Raw genomic sequence first — 21538 nt, 5'->3', positions numbered from 1 at the left:
CATGTACAGTCATACTACTTCAGAGGAAGGGAGGATAAGATAAGCCATGTGCTGCCTCCCCTAATTGCAGATGGTTCTGCTGAAATTCGCCAGAGCAATGTGAAACAGCCTCACTTCTCTTCCCCAAACTGAGATAAATCAGGATAGATGTACTCTGTGTACAGAACTTACTCAGCTGAAAGAAATGAAAGTAAGGAAAGGATTTTAATCCTAGCAGGATGGATATTGTTTATCTGAATAAAGTGGGGTGTTTATAGCATGGGATTTACTGACAGAATTTTGATTTACTGTAATTTGAACCAGTGTGACTGAGCCAACAGAAATGATTTTTCAAAGAGCTAAAGAAGAGGCTTTCCAGAATTGAGTCTGAATTCTGCAGAAGAGAGGGAAGAAGGATTTTCTGTCTGCAGTGGTGCCTGTAATGTCAGAGAGCGAACACAGGTTTATTCTTAACAGTATCTATCAATATATTTGAACACAGTTATTATCATCATGAGTTACTGTGTAATTACCATTGTTCCAATAGAATTACTGTTTCATTGCTATTTAATTATGTGCGTTATTTCACAGTAACTATGCAATTTAACTCATGTCACTTTGGAATAAATGTTCTGGAGGAGGCAGTGTCATAACATAATCAGCTTCATAGTCATGACCTGGCTGCAAGAAAAGTATACAAAGTGATTTGTTGATGTAGCTTACCACTGTCTTTTTGAAGCGTCATATAGATAGAGTAGTTCATACCTTGGTCATTTAATTCAGATGGGTGAAATAGTTGTGAATATCCTTCATTGTGTGGTAGAACAAACAATAATGCCAGAGTTTGAAAAAGCTGTAGTGTCTACAAAAGCAGGAGGGCAAGGCTATTTACTAAATTATTCCACTTGGATAACTAAATCCAGCTACAATACGCATATGCATTTGTTACCAACGTAACAGCCTTTTTTCCAGGGAACATTTCTAAATAAACCTCAGTTCTTGGAATCACTGTGTAGCTCTTGTATGTGTTTTGCTGAACACTGTTTTCATGCAAAAACCATGACTGTCATGGTTTTGGCAGCTAATACAATTGCTTTCTGCTCATTAAAGATTTTGTCTGCCAAAATAAGGGTAAAGGATGAAGTTCAACAACTCCGGTAATTTCTAAGCCAAAAAGACTCTCTTGTGATATTTCATGCCATCCTTCCACGCCGTAAGCTTAATGAAAGACCACATGAAACTCCCTTCTAAGGAAAGCTCAGTAAATTAATTGAACTATTTGAGGCATGTTCAAAGGAACATGAGGCTCTTGTCTTTTTAGCATTATTTGGCACTCTGCATGTGCAAGCATTCTTGTACAGGGAAAATGGCAAACCTACATTTCTCTCAGAGAGTTTCCAGTGATTCCTGATGAAAGTGGGTGAAGGAGGCAATGGCTGTATTAGCAAAAATTTGATGCTGTGGACCCAGGGATCTCATAGTGATAGTGTTGTGGGGACTTTACTTCAGACCAGCTGTAGTCTGGTGCTGTGAACTGAACACTCCATTAGCAGTTGGAACACATGAGATACACTCTTGCAAAGTGATTTTTGGTTTTGTTTCATCCAAAGGGAATCCAGTCTCCTTTTGGAGTCTTCTGTATTATTTGAACCAGAGCACTGTGAGTGGGGGTGATGAGGAGATTCACTTCATAAGTACATTCCTGAACTGAACAGAAATGTTACAGTATATGCTAAGAGAAGCAGCTGACACCAAAGTCACTGCCCCAGCCTACATCTCCTGCTGCCTGAGACAAATCTGGGAGTCCTAAGAGAGATCTCTAGAGGAGAAACAGAGACAGCCCTTAACGGCAGTAAAACAGCAGAAAAAAAGATTTTCCAAGATGAGGAGAAGGGAACAAATGTAAGGCCTTGATGTCTGAAGCATGTTCCTAGTCCCCTCAGGGAGAGACATGAGACTAATACACTGCAACAGTCCTGTCCGGTAGGAACTCAAACCAGAAACTCTCTGTTGATTAGAGCAGCATTTATCCCAAGAATACTTATGGAGTTAGGTATGTATATAGAGGTGCTATGAAATTCAAAACTGTTTCTTGCTACTGGCAGTGAGAAACAGAGCAGTTTTAAAACAAGATCTGAAACATCTGGATTTTGGAAAAGAGAACACTATAGTAAAAATTTTTAGGTGGAAAGAGCAAGAGTCTGGGTAAAAGGTAGAAGCCACTATCTGAGTCACAAGTACTTGGCCTGGGAAGCTGGAACAGAGTAACATCAACATTGCATCCTGAAAAGAAAAGACAATGCCATTTAGCATACAAACATGTCCTAGGATGCATCTTACTGAATGGTATTCAAGTATATGCTGAGCATATTTGTATAATGAAATAGTAACAGATGCAATAAACTGAGAAGAATGGATAACATCAACATGTGGCTGAGATATGAAAATATTCCATCACTGATAAGTTGCAAACCTTGCTTTGTGTGAAGGTCATAGTGTAGCTAGTGCTACAGCACAGCCAGTCAAGAGAAGAGAATAGTAGTATGAACAAGATGTGATGGATGTAAAGAATAATTTTATACAAGCATGACAATACATCCATTAAAACTGAAAATTACACACTGCAAACATGATGACTCAGTGCCCTAAAGATATAGATAACAGCCACCAGCAAGAAAGAATAAACTAACAAAATATTCTGATTTAAAGAAGCAGAAAATGTTATAGAAGAAAAGTATTGTGGAAAATGGTATCTAAATTCCTAGAATATTCAAAAGAAGTTACATATTCCTTGGCAGCTTGGTCGTAGGGTATATACAGGCAGAATTTCTCTCAGGAAAAGAGAAAACTTTAAAAATGACATTATAATACTCATTATATTCAAAGGAATTAAAAGGAAATGCAAAAAAACTAATACTAACTTCCCACAAGATCATGAATTGTATGCTAAAAGTCTAAAAGGAAAAATAAACTAGACAAAATAGATGAATTCTGAAGGAGAGTCATGTGCTTCAGTAATTTTCTTCTTACAGACCTTAAAATGATTAATTATAATGTACTACTTAGATGAAGGAGGACAGAATCTGGACTTTTCATATTTACTGTAAACCACGTAGTTTTCTAATATTTCTAACACTGTGACGTGTTCTCACAGAGAGGATCTAGATTCAACTCAAACCACACTTTCGGTTTAGGAAGATGGGTCTAAAAGAGAATGTTCAGTATTAACTTTTGCCAAATTCATTATTATCAGTGGAAAATCTGGGAGCTCTATAGACCTTTAAACAATGTGCACTCTGAATAAAAGAGATCATTAATTTGATCCAGCAAATTTGACAGTGCATTTATTATTCAAAAGACTCTATCCTATATTAACTCTAAGTATTCAGTTTAGAGAGATAATATGAAGTTCAATGTGGTATGAGATACAGCCTTATGTTGGAATTATTCACTGCTTTTTCTTTTTCTCTAATCAGGTGTTTTTAGTTCTCTGAATACTGGTGTTGCAAGGCAGAATTGCTTTTGAGATAATCTCTGAATAGAAGATAACCATGTGCCTCTTAATCAGTCATCTTGTTGCATTGTGTTTCATCTTCTGTCTCGCAGGTAAGATGACCTCCCATGTTAATTCCTTTAACTAGCCTTTTTCCAGTTCTATGCATTTCAAGGTCATTTCTGCTATTTGTATGAGTTTATTTGTGCAGATGCAGTGAATTACTAAATATGAATAATGAAGCTGTAAGGAAGCATACATCAGGAAGCCATCATTAAAAGCTTGAAAAAAATGCTAATCTTGACTTCAAATTCATTTTTGTCTATTCCAATTTGGTATACAGAATTAATTCTTTCTGTAGATTCATCTAATCTCTACTTCATCCATAGATTCATCTAATATTATAAAAAATATATTAACCATCTGTTAGTGCACAGATGAGCAACATGATTAGAAGACTGGAAATATGCCGATAAGATGAGAGACTACGCACAAAATTCAATGCTACAATATGGACACCACTTAAAATTAATAAAAATCAGCATTTGCTACAGCACAATACAGGATAGTTTTCATAACGCAGTGTATTAATGCAGCATATACTGACTCTAATTCAAGATTACAAATGGTAAAACTTTACATAAATAGAGATAAGGCCATAAACTTTCAAATTTTTTCATTCAATTTTTTTTCCTATTTAGAAAATTAAAATTCAGGATTAAAATCTAGTGGCCAGTGCTTATTCCAACTTTTCGATAAGGAATTTTGAGACTTTCTAAGCAAATGTTAGTTTTCATTTGCTGTCATGAATGAGACGGCCAACATAAGCAAAACTCTTCTCAAGAAAGAGAACATTTTGCTTATATACTAACTGCCTGAACTGAGATCTGAGCATGGAAAAAGCAGGATAAGTAAGTTGTACATACACAAAATACTGACTGAAATGTGTTTTGAAATATCCAAATATTGCACACTAATGATTTGGTTATTTTTTAATGCATATCAAGCCAGGTTGTAGATCCTTTCTGCTTTTAGGGGCAAGTTACTGATAAGGATACTTCTACTGCATTTTGGGTTTTTTTCTGTTTTGGGGTTCTTTATATAATTAATGGGTCCTTAATAGAAATAAGCAGCCCGTGGTTTTGCTTTATCTGGCCTACCATTTCAGACTTTGTAATGTTATCACTATCATGAGATCATATTGTCTGTATTATTGAGTCCAAAAATCTGATTAATACTGTGATGTAAGCTTATTGCCTTTAAGAAATCACTTCATAGCTCACAGGAATGCTTTTTGGTTTAGTGAGAACGCAGCTGTATTCTAAAAAGGATTTGAACTACCCTGAGCTCTTTATTCCATGGCTAAGTTCACTGAAGGATATACTGACATCTAATAAAAATCAAGATCTTAAAAATGTTGGAATCTAATGCTGTGTATTTACTGTGTGTTTCAAGGTCTTTTTCTTTGTTCAGATCTGAGGGTTGCTGATGGCACCAAAATTAAAAATTAAAATTCACTATTTTAATACTGGGTTTTTCCTGAACTGTCAACAGCAATCAGTAATGTTACACATGTAATTTCAGTCCTGACATGTTGAGATTTGTATCCAACAAAATCATCAGCTACAGTAGCCAATTAAGTGCTGGACTTCGGTTCATAATAAAGTTGTATGAGTCAACCACTGAGAACAAATGCTCAGTGTTTTTTTTTAAGGGTAGCACCAGATGATTAATGCTATTACTTGTGTATTATGTATATTGCAGTTGTGCCCAGAAGCCAGAAATCTTGGCAACAGGACATCTCATGCCAGGTGCCTTAGAGATACTTTGGAAGATAGTGTGCTATTAGCGTCACTAATAAGTGACATGGAAAGAACAAAGATGGGCATAATGAGCTTGCACGAGTATGCATTGGTGTGTTCATAGCAATATACATTTGATCTTTTGCTTGATTGTAATTGACTATGTTAGATTAATGTAAGAAAAATAGGAGGCATTGGTGCGAGGAGTTTTGCATGGGGGGAGGTTCTGATAGTGCTGTCTGTAAAAGACATTTTGATTTCAAAGAAAATTCCTAACTTATTTTCCAGTATGCATAATCCATCCCAGTCCAATCCAGGACTTGTTCGCATTTTTCCTCAAAAACCCAAAGACCTACCACCACCTCAAAAGATTATGGTACTCTCCTCCAATGTGGAAGACTAATATCTTTTACAATCAATGGGATTGATTGCTACCCAAGGCTGGGTAGCACTCCACTCTCTACTGTTGAACCTGCTTTACTTTGCATAAATAATTAGATATCCATTTGAGTTGAGACAATTTTTGCCTTTGTCGTCTAGTCATTATTGTACCCTTCTGGATTGTATAAACTTGAAGTTGTAGTCCTCGCTCTGCCCAAGCACTTGAGACCAGCTAGAGGATCTCTCATTTCAAATGAGTGCCAGTGTTGCTGGCAGTTAGTCTAGGCAAATTTTCTTCTTTAATGTATTTCTTGGCAATGTGAATGTCATGGAAACCAGAAAATATGTAGCTGTAGTAATCAAGATGAAATATATGGGGTTGTTTGAGAGCTTTGACTGTATGGTCAAAACGTGAAGGATAGTTGGTGTGGAGGAAGAAAAAATACACTTAGGGTGATCTGGTCAAATTTTAGGAGGTGTTCTTCCACACGTGATATTATGAAGGGGGATGCTGACAATGTCAACAGTGCTAGAGAATATGGGAATTGGGGACAATTTCCAAAAAAAGATCAAGCGTTCTGATTTCAATAACAAGACAGACTAAGGATCAGAGAGAGGAGACAAGTTAGCATTGGAACAGATGTTGAAAACAAAATGTTCTTCTGCATGGGGCCTGTTCAAAACTTTGGTTCAGGAATTTTTAACAAAACATGTAGTTTTGTTGGAAGTATGTTTGGTTCACCTGATACCTTGCCTCCTGTGTTGCTGAGTCCACAGTTCTAGGTGGTTCTACTGTGGAAGTTGCCTTTGGGCTGACAGATCCATGACCCTAGAGGCATCAGTCAAGGCTTCTGCAACCCATGGCTCCTAAACAGACCTACTATCTGAACTGCTCTGGAGCCAGGAAACTTAAAGCTTTCAGGGTCAATGCCTTTTGAGATGTCTCACCATATGGTCTGCTCAGGTTTGAAGATACCAGTCAAGAATCCTGAAAGTGTTGAGAATCCATGCTTTGATTGAGCTTTGAGAATTTCCAGATTTACCTGCTGGAAGTATTTGGGAAACACAGAGCTAGGAAGCTGAGAAACTGAAAGCCACACTGACTTGAGGTTTTCAGGGTTTGACCTGAAATGATCACATTTATTTTGACACTTAATGAACTAAGAATTCTTACCTGTTTTCAAATAGATTTTTTTCCTGCTGCAGGAAATTTACATTTTTTTCCAAAACTGAAATACATTTTTTTTAGAATTTGAGAATTTGCCTGGGATTAAACATCCTGACTTTTAGCCAGTTCTGTTTTATGGTAATCAAAGGCAGAATTTAAAAATTATTACAATGGCTGTCCATTGCCCATCAATGGGGAATCTGTGTTACTTGAATGATGGGAAACAAATGTTACATGATCAGTGCATCCGAAGTGTAGGCAGAGATCGTCTTCTTCAGTGAGACAGGAAAAATATTTATTTTCCAGGTAAATTAGTGTTTTAAATGTAGTCTTGCATATATAAATCGATGAAAAAGCCGTAAGTAATTTGATCTTTCACTTACTGGATATAACAGACAGTTATAATAAGGGTTGCTTTTCAGAGTGCACTTTGAGCAGTGCAAGGCAAATGAGAACAGCAAATCACTCCTCAGGGAACATGATGATGATTGTCAGTCCACTGCCAAAAAGTTATTTCATGCCTATTAATGGTAATATTTGACTCTTCTCCTCTTTCCTCTGATGCCTGTGCTCTCTCCAAGTTTCCTGACTTCTTGTTCAAATTCATATCTTATTGCTGATTCTAGATTTTAGACTTTTCTTTCATCAAGCTAATCCCATACAAATCAGTTACCCAAATGATGAGATGATAACCTTGGGCTAAAACGATTAAGAGTCTGTTTCAGCAACAGACTTGTTTTATTTCTTTCTCAGAAAGACAAATTAAAAACTGCAAAGGCCTTATTTTGTTGTGCTCATGAATACTTAATTACATTTGGCTATAAGAGGAATCAATAGCAAAAAATGTTGCTCTGTTCCTCAGATGTTTTCTTTCTAATCAAACCATTCTATTTCTGGGGGGAGAGGACTTTGTAATGCAGGGCCAAGTAGTACCTGATCTGAGGTCAAATCAGGCTTCAGAGAGCAGCTTGGCATTCTATTGACAATTTTGGATTCTACAAAATGAGCTAATGGTCCAAGGGTAAAAATGTCGAAAGTACTTCTGTTATTTAGGGAACCTAATGCATCATATTCAAAAATCATATCTCTGTTTAGGATCTCAAGCCAGAAAACCATTAAGACACAGGGCTTGTCAATACAGGACAGTTAATTCAATCTGTGTATGAGGATGTGATTAGACAGTACACTAACTTTCTGAGTATGTGGCTGGTATTTCATATGCATTTGGAAGGGCTATGTGGGGAGAATGTGCAGAGTAGCTAGTGCACTCTAAATTCATTCCTAGTTTGCTGAGTATTAGCCTTCCCATGAGATCAAGCTCTTAGGCTCTTAAGTCACTTTCAAAATAACACTTAGGTTTCTAAGGAAAATCATCCAAAGTATCTGATTGACAAATGTGAGTATGCTTAAAACTACTATAATTGGTATTTGTTGGCATTCCTATTGGTAGTCTCAGAAGACAAGCAAACTTTATCCTTTCATTCTTAGGCATAAGTGGAGAAACTTGCTTTGTCAAGGGTTGGCACTTTTCATACTTGAAACTTGCTATAAAGGAGAAACTATGTAATTAACTACAAGGCTCATCAAGAACTTCAGTGGCACATATGAGAAGGCAATAGATAGGAGTAACTTTTCTGCCCTTTTCAGTCCAGATAAAGAGAAGCAGCCTTCCCCAAGACAATCTAACCTTTTTTTATAGCATGAAGTGGGACTACTTGAGTGGTTACTTGTTCTGTTTGAGTGTTGATGGGTTCTTGGGAATTGGTGTCACTTTAACCTCTTAATGGCTTGCACTGGTACTTCTTCTACATCAGGATGACTGAATCTTCTTTCTAGACTATGAAATGCTACATCATGAGTTTTATGGTCATGAAAATGTTATTCCTTTAGCACATAAACTTCCTGTAAATGCCAAGTGCAACTTTTCTCACTTGATTATGAAAGAAGTAGAAAAACCCAAACCTTAAATTATATATAGCTTGGATTTTTTCCAGAATGGTAGGTTCGAAAATATGTGTTGAAAATTGAGGGCTGGAATCTACATTATTTAAAGCTTTTTACAACAGCATATGGCATTATTCACAATTGCTAAAGAGAGATATGTATTTTCCTCTAAAAATAGGGAGCGTGTTAATATACTTAATAAACTGTTTATCTTGTCTGCCACATCCCTGCTTGGATCTTACAAGACCATTTTGTGCTGCTGCAGAGGTGTTTGACATTTATAAACAAATAATCATAATATGTTTTGTGATCATGATGCTCAGAAACCTGAAAGTGCCTTGTTTGTATTCCTGTGAGCCCGGCAGAGATATTTTGCATCATTCCCAGACCAGCTTTGTACTGAGCATGAGCTTCTCAGATACTGGTAAATTCTCTTTTTTTTGACATATTGAATACTGTATGAGATCCATTTCTAAATACCAAATGGTTTCTATGGTTGTGATAGTGATATGAAACCTGATGACTTAGTGATAGTTAAGATAATGAATGAGTCTATGGCTCTTCTGTTCAGTATTCATTAGCTTTCAAGGTTAATCTAGCCATGTGCTGTGTCAGCAGATCTTTGGCCCTCTGTAGTGTGAAAATATGTAACAGGATACGACAATATCAGAGAGGTCAATACTGGTGAGAATGATACCGCATCTCTTGAGCAGCCAGCCACCTTTAGCAATGTTAAATGTCATGGAAATAGCTAAGTAAGTGTACAGGAAGCAGGAACAGAAGAAGAAGTTGCTCATTAGAAAAACAGAATAAAGATGCTAATGCAAATAATTTTATATTTATTTTTTATTTAGCTTCTTTCTGACATTGATCTTCGGAAAACAGTTCACTATGATATACTATCAATATTCACATCACAATTTGTGTTGTTTTTAGAATCAAGTTGATTCTTATCCAGCACAGGACTTGAGCACATACCTAACATTACATTCATAAGTAATCCTGTTGATTTGGGTCAGTTTATGTGCTACGTATTGTGATGGATCAGGTCCCTAAGAATGTGAGAGACCTCTAATGAGAGACCTTCAATGAATGCAAATAAGTACATTCAGTGCTTTCTCATTATTATTTGCTTTAAGAAAGCTATAGTACCATTTAACCTCTTCTACAGATGAAGTTAAAGATCTTAGTATTTCCAGGGGAAGCTCTTGTAGCCCTCCCTTAGTAAGACATCTTATGCTGAAAATATATTTTCACAATAATGGAATTATTAGATGTTTACTGATCATAAAACTACCATGGAGCTATTCTTGATAACTTTCTTATAATTGTCTTCAAAGCAAATTACTTTATACACAGACATGCTGAAAGGAAAATTCTTAGAGAATTATGTTTTCCGCTAAAAAAAAAAATTTTTTTAAACATGCACCCTAGTTGCCATCTCATTGGTATAGATCCAGAAAATTCCTAAGTCCAAGCCTAAAACTATCCAAGTGTAAAACTGATTAAAAAAAAAAAAAGACTGAACCTAGAAAGGATCATTAAAAATTTGGGCATGGGAGGAAGGGTTCTGACTTCATTGAACAAAGTACTGTAGCATGACCAGGATCCCTTATTTCAGCAGCGCTGTGCCAGATGCTTAGGGTTACCGTTTGCTTAGTTCTTAGTTCTTGAGGCAGTTACTGAAATATAATGCTGCAGACTGAGTAAATTCTCGTGGAACATCGGGTGGCAGCTGATGGTGTTGTCTGTACAAGTTATTCATACTTCAGATTGCGCAGGTCTCTCCATTTTGTGACTAATTAAAAGTACTTAACAGATGTCCTTTTGCTTTCTCATTAGAATATCCCTGATCCAGGAGAAGCACTAGTGTGGGCTAATCTCTCTCATTCCCTGGGCTGGATATAATGCAGTTAAATCTTTCTGAGAAATAAACAAAGCCTGACAAGCTGAAACAGACCCCACAGAGCAAAGTAAGAAGCAGCACAGTCCTCTCTAGCCCTGCAGAAGTAAGGAAAGCTTGTGTGGGCCAAATTTCCCTTTTTTCTGATTGAAATTATAAGAAGGAGAATTGCCAAAAGCATGTATTTGTTTCATATGCATTCTCTTCAGCTTCATGCATAACCATTTGTCAGATTTACTCCAAGCACTAAATTCTGCTTTATAAATGGATTTAGGAAAGCTTCAAAAACATTACAATCCCACCATGGCAGACACCCAGAGAGACAGTAATTCTTCCCCCAGGCACTTTACGGATTAAAGCTATTCTTTGAGATTTATTGTTTATAGATCCAAATGTAGTATCTGTGCTTGCAGTAAATGATCCATAGAGGTATTGCATTAAAATAATGGCAATTTTGGAAAAGGAACTGGTAAATTATCTGGTATGTTGGAAACTTTATTTATAGTACTTATATTTATATTTATATTGTATGTAGTAATAAAATCACTATTTTAACAGAGTTCTACATGAGGTTCATGGGGAAAAAAAGTGTTTAATTTTGGATATTTACGTGGCATTCACTGGATGCCATGTAAATATCTCAGTAAATAGCTCAGTTTTGGCTAAGGAGGATCAGATACACTGTTTTATGTTTGGATATGCGAGGGCATTAGGACAATGGTTTCACTTCATGCTTGACCTTCTCCATTTTCTTTGAGCATCTGAGCCTCATGGAACAAATAAGAAGCAGAAAGTACAGTTTCACTTCTAATGCTGCACTGGAGTGGAAGAATAATTTCTTCAGGGCAAAGACTGTTTCCTTGGCAATGTATCTATGTAGGGCCTAACTGTGTGATCCTTGATCTTCCACAGAGGTTTCTAGCTGCTGCTGCAATGCAAGCAAAACCAGTCATGTAATCTCTCCTCAGGTGCAGGGGTGTGGGCAAGGCCATCGTTGTTCCCTCCCTCCTGAATCCTTTTAAAACTTGAAGAAATGAGAGATAAATTGTTAGCTTTCCTGTTGAGAGTAATAGTCCTAAAACTACCTCAGAAGACTGAATGCAGGAAGAGGCTTCAGCACTGGATTTAGTGCCAGGAGTAGGCTTCTGTACCCTGGGCTCGGCTGAGAGCATCTAGGTCATGCTGCATCTAGGTCACAGTTGCAGTCAGTTAAATCCAGACTCTGATATGGGAATATTCATCTTGCTTTGTTTTAACTATCTGTAAATTAGGTACGTAATGTAAGTTGGGTGTTTCAGCTTCCTCTGTGGTTGATGAAGAAGGACAGGTGGGGTGAATTGCCTGCTGCAGATGCCTGTCTAACCCCTCTGATTGTCAGGAGAACATGTGTGACTAGTTTGGACAAAATCCCTAGATTTTAAAATTACGTGAGCTAAATCCCACACTTAATGCCAAAAGACTCTGAATTTATAACCGTACACAAGAAAGTAGAATTAGCAGAAAGAAAGGGAAAAAAAAGGAATTACTATTCTTGCTATCGCTGCATTTATTGAACTTTTTCTCATCTGTGTCATCTCACTAAGGTTTGGGATACTGGAGTGCTACAAATCCAGATTATCTATAAGAAAAGTCTGTTAAAGCATTTTATGTTTCATGACTTGCCATACATATTATTAAACAACCCCTAAAAACATTTGCTGTATGTAAAATCTGTAGCTAAGAATGAGTAAGACAAAAGCAAACAATTAGGTTCTACTTTTTTACTTTTTCATATTGGAAAAATATGACCATTAACGGCTGTTTTCTTCTGTGAACTAAAAAAACCCATGATGGTCTTTAATAAACTATATATTTTTAACTTTCCTTTCTGGTTGTGGTCACGCACACAGAGATTTCTGTAATTATCGGGAGCTTTACTTCATGACACTATCCTTAATCTATGAATAAAATTGATTTTCAAAATAAATTAGATCCGTGTAAGGACTGAATTAGCTGATAATAAAATAAATTGTTGTGACTGAAAGTGATCTGAATGCAAACAGACTAACACTGGTGTCTCTCAAGAGAGAAATTATTTCCACAGCCCTCTAATCCACTGACATTGATGTTTTGAGTTCAAGATTATATATTGTCTGTGGTAACAGGCTGGTACCATTGTTTAATACTATGTAGAATGTAAATATTATTTGTGTATATAAAGGCTTCCATTGTGCATGAGGAATGGGATGAGTGATTGTGCAGAGACCCTCTTGGTGCACTTTTTACTTCAGTATTTTGTACTAACAGGAGTAAGCAGCCAAGAGGCTGGTAAAATACAAGAAGAAACTCAGATCTAATATGAGAACTTTTAGTAAAAATGTGAATGTTCAGGAATTTTTTAGGGAGTTCATCAGAAAGGTCCAAATATTGAAGGTAAAGTTTAGATATTAAAGGAAAAACAAGTCTTCTCATTGTAAGGATCATTAGACATCAGAATGGAAGTGCTAAAAAAATTATGAAGTCTTACTCACTGAAGGGTTTTTATAAGTAGTCAAAAAGGCATCTTTTGGGATAATTTGGTATGGAAGATCCTGCCTCAGTTAGGGAGAAATCAGGTAATCAGTCGCTGTTTTTTATAATTTTGTGATAAAAGAGGAAGCAACTAATTTGCTGTAATTTAAAGGATTAAAATTCATGTGTTTAGAAAATCAAAAGTGAAAACATGGAAGTCTTCTCGCCCTGAATATTAGGAGTACATTCATCTTGTGCAGGTCCAGAACAGAGTGGGACACAGTCTTGGAAGGTCTCTAGATAACTAGAAATTTGACAAAAATAAGTGTGTTGTCCCAATAGGAATAGTGCAGGCCACTGAACCAAGAAAATGCAACTGATAAGGAGTCTTCTGAACAACTAATACCACCACCCAGACCTCAAAACACAGAGAATTTGGTCAGAACAGAGTTTTTCAAATATTGTTTAACAGGACTGTGTGGGAAAAAAAGTTGGGAAGAGATAAGAAGCTGAGCTCTGCGTGTGTGTATTTGTGCGCACGAGCCCTGTTCACCCTTTCCTAGGCAGCGAGAGGGGACTGAAGCTAATTGCCTACAGTCCATTTCCTTCCCTTTCCCCCTGACCTAACACTGTCCATATTTCTGCCCCCAAATCATATCTGTATTATAATGTATATAATACTGAGCAGTATTTTTCAGGCACCTCATCTACACCACATAAATTTTCCTTTTTGCCTGTTTCAGTTCCACCAGTTCCCTTCCCGCTTGTCTCCTGAGTAGTTTTCTAGTTATACTGTCTCCTCTTCCTAGCTATCGCTATTTCTTTTCCATTATGCTAATGTAAAGGCATCCCAAAATCACTTTCCCATTCCCACAAAATAGCCATAGGCCTAACACCTGCATCCTCTCTTTTTCACCATGTCCCAAGCTTCATCCCTGGGAATGTTTCTATCACATATCTTCTCCATGGCTCAGGCTGCTGAGCCTCAAATCCCAAACTGCCCATGTGCCCTTACTTCTCCCCATCTAAACTCAGCATTCTTCCTGTCTGTGGCAACCCCATACAAAAGACAGATAAAGAGACCCCTGGTATCATGAACAGTGTTTTCCTAATGTGTTTTTGAACGAAGACCTGCAAGCTAAGCTGGAATGTTACTTGGTTAATTTAGGGTATTTTTAATGTACAGTAACTGCGTTTAGTTTTGACAAGCCTGTCCCTTCCCTTCCTCCTACCCTTATAATATATCAGTTCTTCAGCCAGAAAAAATCAAAATGTCACACAGAGTCTGCAGAGTCTTTGTCTTTCGGTTAAAAGTCAGTTAAACTGAAAATGCAATGTTAATAGTGACTTACATCCAAGGCAGCTTTGCTGAAGTCATTCATCATTCAAAAATCAATTTAGAATTTCTCTGCTATGTTTGTTAAATGTAAGCCAAATTTGTTCCTGATGTGAATAATTTACTGTCAGCGTCATTTCAGCAATAGGTAGAATTAATAAATTATACATAGAATTATATTATGAAAATAAATACTGAACTAATGAAATATGCTCTCTAGCAACAGCAGACAGTGATCAGGTTATTGGAAATAAAACACAAGAAGTGGGCCTATATAGGGGAAATATTTTATATTTTCCATTACCTTTATATTTAAAGATAGTAACTATAAGCATAATTTCCTTCTCAGAGGGGAGGTGAACATGAGTGACAAGGGAGAACCAGAAGCATGGAGCATAGAAGCTGCAAGGCCATTTGAGTGGGCAGATGGTTAGGATATAGAAGAGATTTATGATGAAAGGCTGGAGTTCCAGGGAGGATTGATCCAAGGCTGATCAGCTACTGATTTGCTGTGGAATTTTCTTTATATGACCTGAGTAATACAACAGGAGTGTATATGGGTTGGAAAACTTCTTCCTTTCTATATAAACAGGGAGCCATCTTACACTGGTGTATACCATTTATCACTTATATTAACCAAAAATTTGATCCAAGATATCATAGACTATACAAAGGAACTGAAATTTCTGCAGCGTTGAAATAGTTATAGTAACTATTATAACTGTAGCTGAGAATGCACAATTAAATCATTTGACAGCTAGTTCATTTTTTTTGTAAAATATATTTATATGGAAAATTCCGACCTTAACTGAAATAAATATACAGAATTGGTACACACTGATTAAGCCTTTTTATTGTGGCTTTTTTTTTCTACTTCTGACAAAATTTCATGAGCTGACTGGAAAATTACTGCCTTAGGTGGTTTCTGATTGTTATTTTCAGACATCTTTTTGGTATCTTTTCTGAACGTGTTGGGTATTTTATATCATGGTCTCTCACAGGCTTGTGCTGTGAAAATAAAGGTGTACTAATACTATTTGGTGTTTCATCTGCAAGTAGTGGTAAAGCTTTCAGATATATCTGTCTTACTTAAGCAGTGCTTCTTTCAGATGGTTCAGTTAATAGGACAGCCTTTTTCCTTTCCCCTGCTCCTGTGTTGTGGTGCTCAGTCTTATCCCATCCTTTGTACCAGCATGGATGTTTATCAGTGAACCAATTCAGCTCACTAAACAGGCAGAAAACTGACCCAGAAAGCTAAAAGTGAATAGATGTCCACTTTCTTTCGCTTTATCAGCTACCCTAGAAGTCAGACAAGCATGAGAGGTGTTGCAAGAATGGCTAGAGGGGAAATGACACTGCACAGCTAGAGTATCAGTTGGGTAAGGGGGGCAGGACTACCTTCCAGCACCATCGGTTGTTATAGAAGATCCATGATCTCATCTGGCACATACAGGTTTTCTTGACTTTCACAAAGACTTCCTAATACGTTTTAACACTACTGAAAATTCTGAATCTCATTTGTATAATTCACTGTAGAAAGCCTCGAATAGCTAGAGTTAGATGATAGGTTTTGCTCCAACTTAAAATACTAATCACATGAAATGTACCCAGAAAACAAGACAGTAAGAGTCTTTGAGAGGTCCTGTAGTCCATCCTCTTGTCTAAAGCAGGACCAGAACTGGTGAAATGTGTCTGTCTTCTCATCCCTGGTTTATCTGGTACATCCATTTCTTCTTCCTTTCTGTACTTTAACCTTTCCCCTTTCTCCTGTAGGCACAATCTCAATCAGGTCTTTCAATCAATCTTTTTCCAGGTACTCTCAATCTACCCTCCTTCAATCCCAAACTTAGTTGCACATGTATGCTTCTTCACGTAAAGTGTGAGCATTTCTTGTTGTTTTTTTCACAAGGCCTTTCTCTTTCTTTTTCTCCCCCATGCTGTTTGCAGATTATTGATCCACACTCAATTTATGACTGAGAATGAAAGGTTTATTCATTACCACTCCTAACATGCATTCTGCTCATCTTTTTCTGCTCAGCTAGACATCTGAAACAGAATTCGTAATAGACTGCAGCAGAATTGCCATTATAAAGCATATCTGATAGGTGTGAGAAACAGACATTCACTCAGTATAATTAATAGTGCTGGAAGCATTAGAAATGCATGCCATGAAGTGCCTAAGTGGTCTGTAACATCATTTGAGTCCTAAGGTGAAAACAGTCAGCGGCGTGTGATATGGCCAGCTATTTGCTGCTAGCAGGCATTGTTCTTTTATATTCATATTTAAGAAGTGCACAGAAACTGCCACCAGGTTTGTGGCTCAGTCATTGTAGGCTCTGTGCAGATACATGATTCCTGCCTTTACAGTCTACCATGACTTCTTCTTTTGATCTAGCAGTATATAAGTTTTTATATAGTATTGTGCTTTAAAATATCAAAGCAAGCAGATCATTTTCAAAAGGTCTGCCTTTCTTTCTAGTGCTCTTCTTTGCTTCTTTGAAAGGCTTCTCTTCTCTGAATTCCTTCTGCAAATGGAGTTGCCTGACTGTACATATCACAGCATAACAGTGCCTTTTGGACCTGTTTCTGTCCCCAAGGGAAACAGTGATTATTTTCATGCTAGCTAAAACTGGGAAGGGATCTTACTTTTTATCTGTTTGCAACCAGTTTTCTGCTAATGCTGCAATCTACTGTCTATCTATGAATGAGGACTGTTTTTTGCATGTATGTTATTCTAACTCTTACATAGTTTACATGACTTAATTGCATAAATAGATTTGTCTTGACTTTTAGGTTTTATAAAACCTTCCTAATTTAATCTAAAAGTATTAAAACCAAGACCAAGAATTTTAAAGGGATGAGTACAAAATCATAGTTTGATTTAAGGACATTCACCTATTACATTGCCAATTTACTTGTTGATCTGTGAAGATTTTTTAAAATGTAGCATTATAGGATATATAGTGCTTTTTTTTTTATCAGAAGCACAGATAGTATTGCATAATACTAGGATTTCTCCACCCTTAGCCATTTTGGGGGAATTTTTTAAGCTAAAAAGATTTGGCCATCTCTAAAGATCATATTAGGAAAACTGTGTTTGTTTTTCTGGTATTACAAGATTCTTCCAGTCATTTTCTCAAGAAAGAACAGTTATGTCCTGGATTAGCTGAGCAGTTTCCCTGCAATTGTCCCACTTCTGCCAGAAGAGTGTTCAACCTTTGCTCCTAGTCTTTTACAGATACTCAAACAAAAGAGCAGCCTTATACACTTGGAGGACTTTAAGGAGAGAAGAAATGCAGTAGGGGCAGGCAGACCCTGCAACCTTTACAACAGTATCAGCAAATGGAGGATAAAGATTAAAAAATAGCTTGTTGTCAAAACTTGTTTGACATTTATTCACCTTTGATTGACTGTGCAAACTTAATTTATTTTTGATATAGGACTTTTTTTTTCTTGTGTTGTGGTAGTTCTTATATATATATATTATATATATATTTACACACACACACACATGCATATATATGCATATATATATATATATATATATATACACACACACATACACCTAAGCTTGAATAAAAGAACAGAAACATGTTTTGGAAACAGTGGAATGCTCAGCTATGGTTCCTAAGATTAATGTTTTCTTTGTACAGTGCAGTAAAGATTCCTTCAAAATATATAAAACATTTGAAGCTAAGTAGGAGCTAAGGAGCTTAATCTTTAGAGTGTTACTTTGTGGCTAGACCTGTTTGACGAGAATTTGTTGGCCTCTCTGAAGCAAGTTTTCACTTATTTTCGTTGTATAGTGCAGTAAAGATTCCTTCCATATATATAAAGCATTGGAACTAAATAGGTCATAAGATAAGGAACACTTAATCTTTAGATTTTTGCTTTGCATTTGGGTCGGTCTGATGAGAATTTATTGGCATATATGAAATAAGTTGATCTCACGTGCATTCCTAAAGGACATATATTCAATTCATTAATATTTCCATGAAGATTGGCATAAACTGTGACAAATAATTGATGATGTCAGCAGAGAAGACAGGGAACGTAGTTATATGGGAACATAGTTTAAATTACTTTTGTTGTCAGAGGACATGAATGAAGCAGGAATCACAGTGAAGGAAAGCCAGCACTTTTGTTATCCATACTGTGTTGGTTTTGTTGATGCTATTAAAGTTGATTTTGCAGAGCTAACTATTCAGCCCTCACATTTTTAATGTGATAGGTGTGATGTAAGTTCATCCTAGGTTTGCCTGCTACTTAACTAATAATTACTTTGAAACTACCTTTTTTCAGAGGAAGGAAACAAAGGTTATGGACCTGTTTTTGAGGAACAGCCCATTGATACCATCTACCCAGAAGAGTCTTCAGATGGGCAAGTTTCAATGAACTGCAGGGCTCGAGCAATTCCTTTTCCTACTTACAGGTAAGATCTCTTTGTATTTTACATAATGAGTGTTTCAGGTTTTGATATGGAATGATTGGCTGTCTTAACAGGTGGATATAGTCTTCAGTGCTGGAAAAAATTGGGAGATTTGCTATTTTTCAATAAGAATCAACCTTCATTTGATTTGCCAAAATGTCTAGACTACAAGTGTTGAAAATATCCCATTCCTGTTTTTGCACTAAATGTTTTTAGCATTTGAAAGAAATACTGATCCAGTTGCAAAATAAAAAAGAGATCTTTAAAAAGTAATAAAGAGGCTATCTTTCTAGTTTAGGTTAGGGGTCACTGAGGTTCAAGTCCCTGCTCTTCTTGATTCAGTACAGCTTTTTTATCCCACTTTACTCTGAAAGAAGGACTGGGTGTTGAACCTGGATATCCTACATCTTATGTTGCTTCTGCAGCCATCCTATTATAGAGAGACACTCATGAATGTGCCAATATACCACTGAAGATGTGAAAAACTTTCTTCTGGGAAAATGTTTCATCTAGCTTTAGTATACATTTACACATATGACCTCTTCCATAATACTTATGTTTTTACTAATAGAGCAGTTCTGCTTCATTGTGAGATCCTGTGGCATCCTTATGAGTTTACCAGCTCATATTGTCATTATTATCTCACAGGACTGAAGTGATACCTCTAAAATCCAGTAAAAGCTAAATTCTATTTATTACATCTTGAAAAGCCTGTCATTTAATTATTTGGTCTTAGTTGCATTTAATGTATTTTTTGTTAAGATCACTTCTATTATCATTTCTTTCTATGACAAATTGCAATTTTAGCTACCAAAATCGTTATTCTGGAAATTTTGGCACAACTTTTCAAAAAGGAAGCAACACATAGGGTATGCTTTCTCATTTTTGAAAACTATTATGTGTCTTTAACTTGTGACATAAAACAGTTTACACTGCAAGACTTTTTTGCACTTTAAATATAGTAAGTTCTATCTTTCCTGTTTTGCTCAGAAAATTTAAAATTGCTTTCAAACAAGATTATGGGCTCCCCCTTATGGCCACAGTAATAGATATAAATTCCTATAGCTCATAAGTTCTGGTTCACACACACTTGTGTTCTGTTGAAGTTGGTGGAAGTAAATAAGGGATATACTTCATCTACTGAGTTCCTCCCATAGTCTGTGAAGTGAAGGTTACAGCAACTCAGTAAACTAACTGCAGGGTTTTATAGTAATTAAGATGGGAGTTTCTAGCAGTTTTTTTGAATGTAATAATTAGGTCTTACATCAGGTTTGCAACTGGTTTTTCACTGACTTCACTGGAATTCAGGCTTTACGAAACATTTGCAGCCCCTAGAGCAAGTTCACAAGAAGCTCTTGAATATCACATTAGCCCATACTTTAAAGGTGCAGAAGGAATGTTTTCTTTGCCAGTGTGGCCTTAGATAGCTAGCTGTTTGAGGTTGTTTGTAGTCCCAGTGCTTGATGTGCAGTGTGTCTGTTCCTGTGCTGTCTTTAAACTGTTTGGCTCACGACCTGGTAACAGGGGAGCTGTGGCAGAAAGTTGCTGAGCAAGGGCCACTCCGAAGCTCGGGAAAAGCAGAGCAATTAGCCTGTGCTGACTTCCCTCTGTTGTGACTCTGCCACTAGCAGTGCCTGACCTGTAGTCAGTGTTGTGACTGTAGCAAAGACACACTGTTTCACAGCGAGATAAATCAGCTTGTCCTGAGCTCTGTGCAGCTATATTTATGTTTCCAGCACCTGAGCTATCTCATTTACACCCAGCTCTAGTATCCTGTACTACATGGCCAGCAATCAAGTTTTAACTTAGGACACATCTCTGAGAAGGTTGAAGCAGACTGAGGTAACTGTCATGTGTAAAGGACCTATGAAGTTGGTCAAATCAGTGGCTTTTGTTGGAGAAAAACTTAAATGAAAACATATATAGAAATATATTAATAATCTCATGTATAGTTAATCACAACATATGAGCCCAGTAGAAAGTTATTTTTCAAATCATGTTTCTTACCAGGTTTGGTTTTGGGGGGCAAATCTTACATCTGTCTTGTCTTTTTTAATAGGTGGAAACTCAACAACTGGGATATTGATTTAACAAAGGAACGCTACAGTATGGTGGGAGGCAGACTGGTAATCAATAATCCAGAGAAATCGAAGGATGCTGGAAAATATGTCTGTATAGTATCGAATATCTTTGGAACAGTCAGAAGCAGTGAAGCCACTCTGAGTTTTGGATGTAAGCAGATGTTTATGACAAAATGTATAGAAACATTCCAGTTAGCTTGAGATGTCCAGCATTTTACACTGCAGAGTTTTCTGCATATGTGTCGTATAGCTGTATTACTCTGTAAGAACAATCTTAAGTGCCTTAATCTGCAGCAATACTCTTTATTATTCAGCTCGCATTAAAGTCTTTTCAGTAATTTATTATTAAATTATTAATGAAAGAATCTCACAAAGTCAGATCTTGAAATAATCATGTCCAGACTTTTTTTTTAAGTTGTGGTAGAACCTTAGGGGAAATAGGCACCGAAGAAAGACACAAGTGTGGGTGTATGGTGGCCAGGCACTGGTCTAGTGAAGCCGCAGTTGGGCTGCCTGCCGGAGGAAGGCATGA

General features: G+C 36.7%; 1 protein-coding gene across 2 annotated transcripts in view; it reads left to right on the top strand.

Annotated features, from left to right (window-relative positions):
• Positions 1-3454: 3454 nt before the first annotated feature.
• Positions 3455-21538, top strand: part of CNTN1 (contactin 1) — a 99178-nt gene continuing 81094 nt past the window's right edge. For both annotated transcript variants that reach the window (XM_067314634.1, XM_013947787.1), the window contains exons 1-3: positions 3455-3585; positions 18799-18928; positions 20985-21157. In XM_067314634.1, coding sequence (XP_067170735.1) covers positions 3531-3585; positions 18799-18928; positions 20985-21157 — 358 coding nt within the window. In that variant the 5' untranslated portion in view covers positions 3455-3530. The remainder of the gene's footprint in view (positions 3586-18798; positions 18929-20984; positions 21158-21538) is intronic.

This window comes from Apteryx mantelli, chromosome 1 (genome assembly GCF_036417845.1).
Source record: "Apteryx mantelli isolate bAptMan1 chromosome 1, bAptMan1.hap1, whole genome shotgun sequence".
NCBI classification, from domain to species: Eukaryota; Metazoa; Chordata; class Aves; order Apterygiformes; family Apterygidae; genus Apteryx; species Apteryx mantelli.
This window is presented reverse-complemented; position numbering and strand designations above follow the sequence as displayed.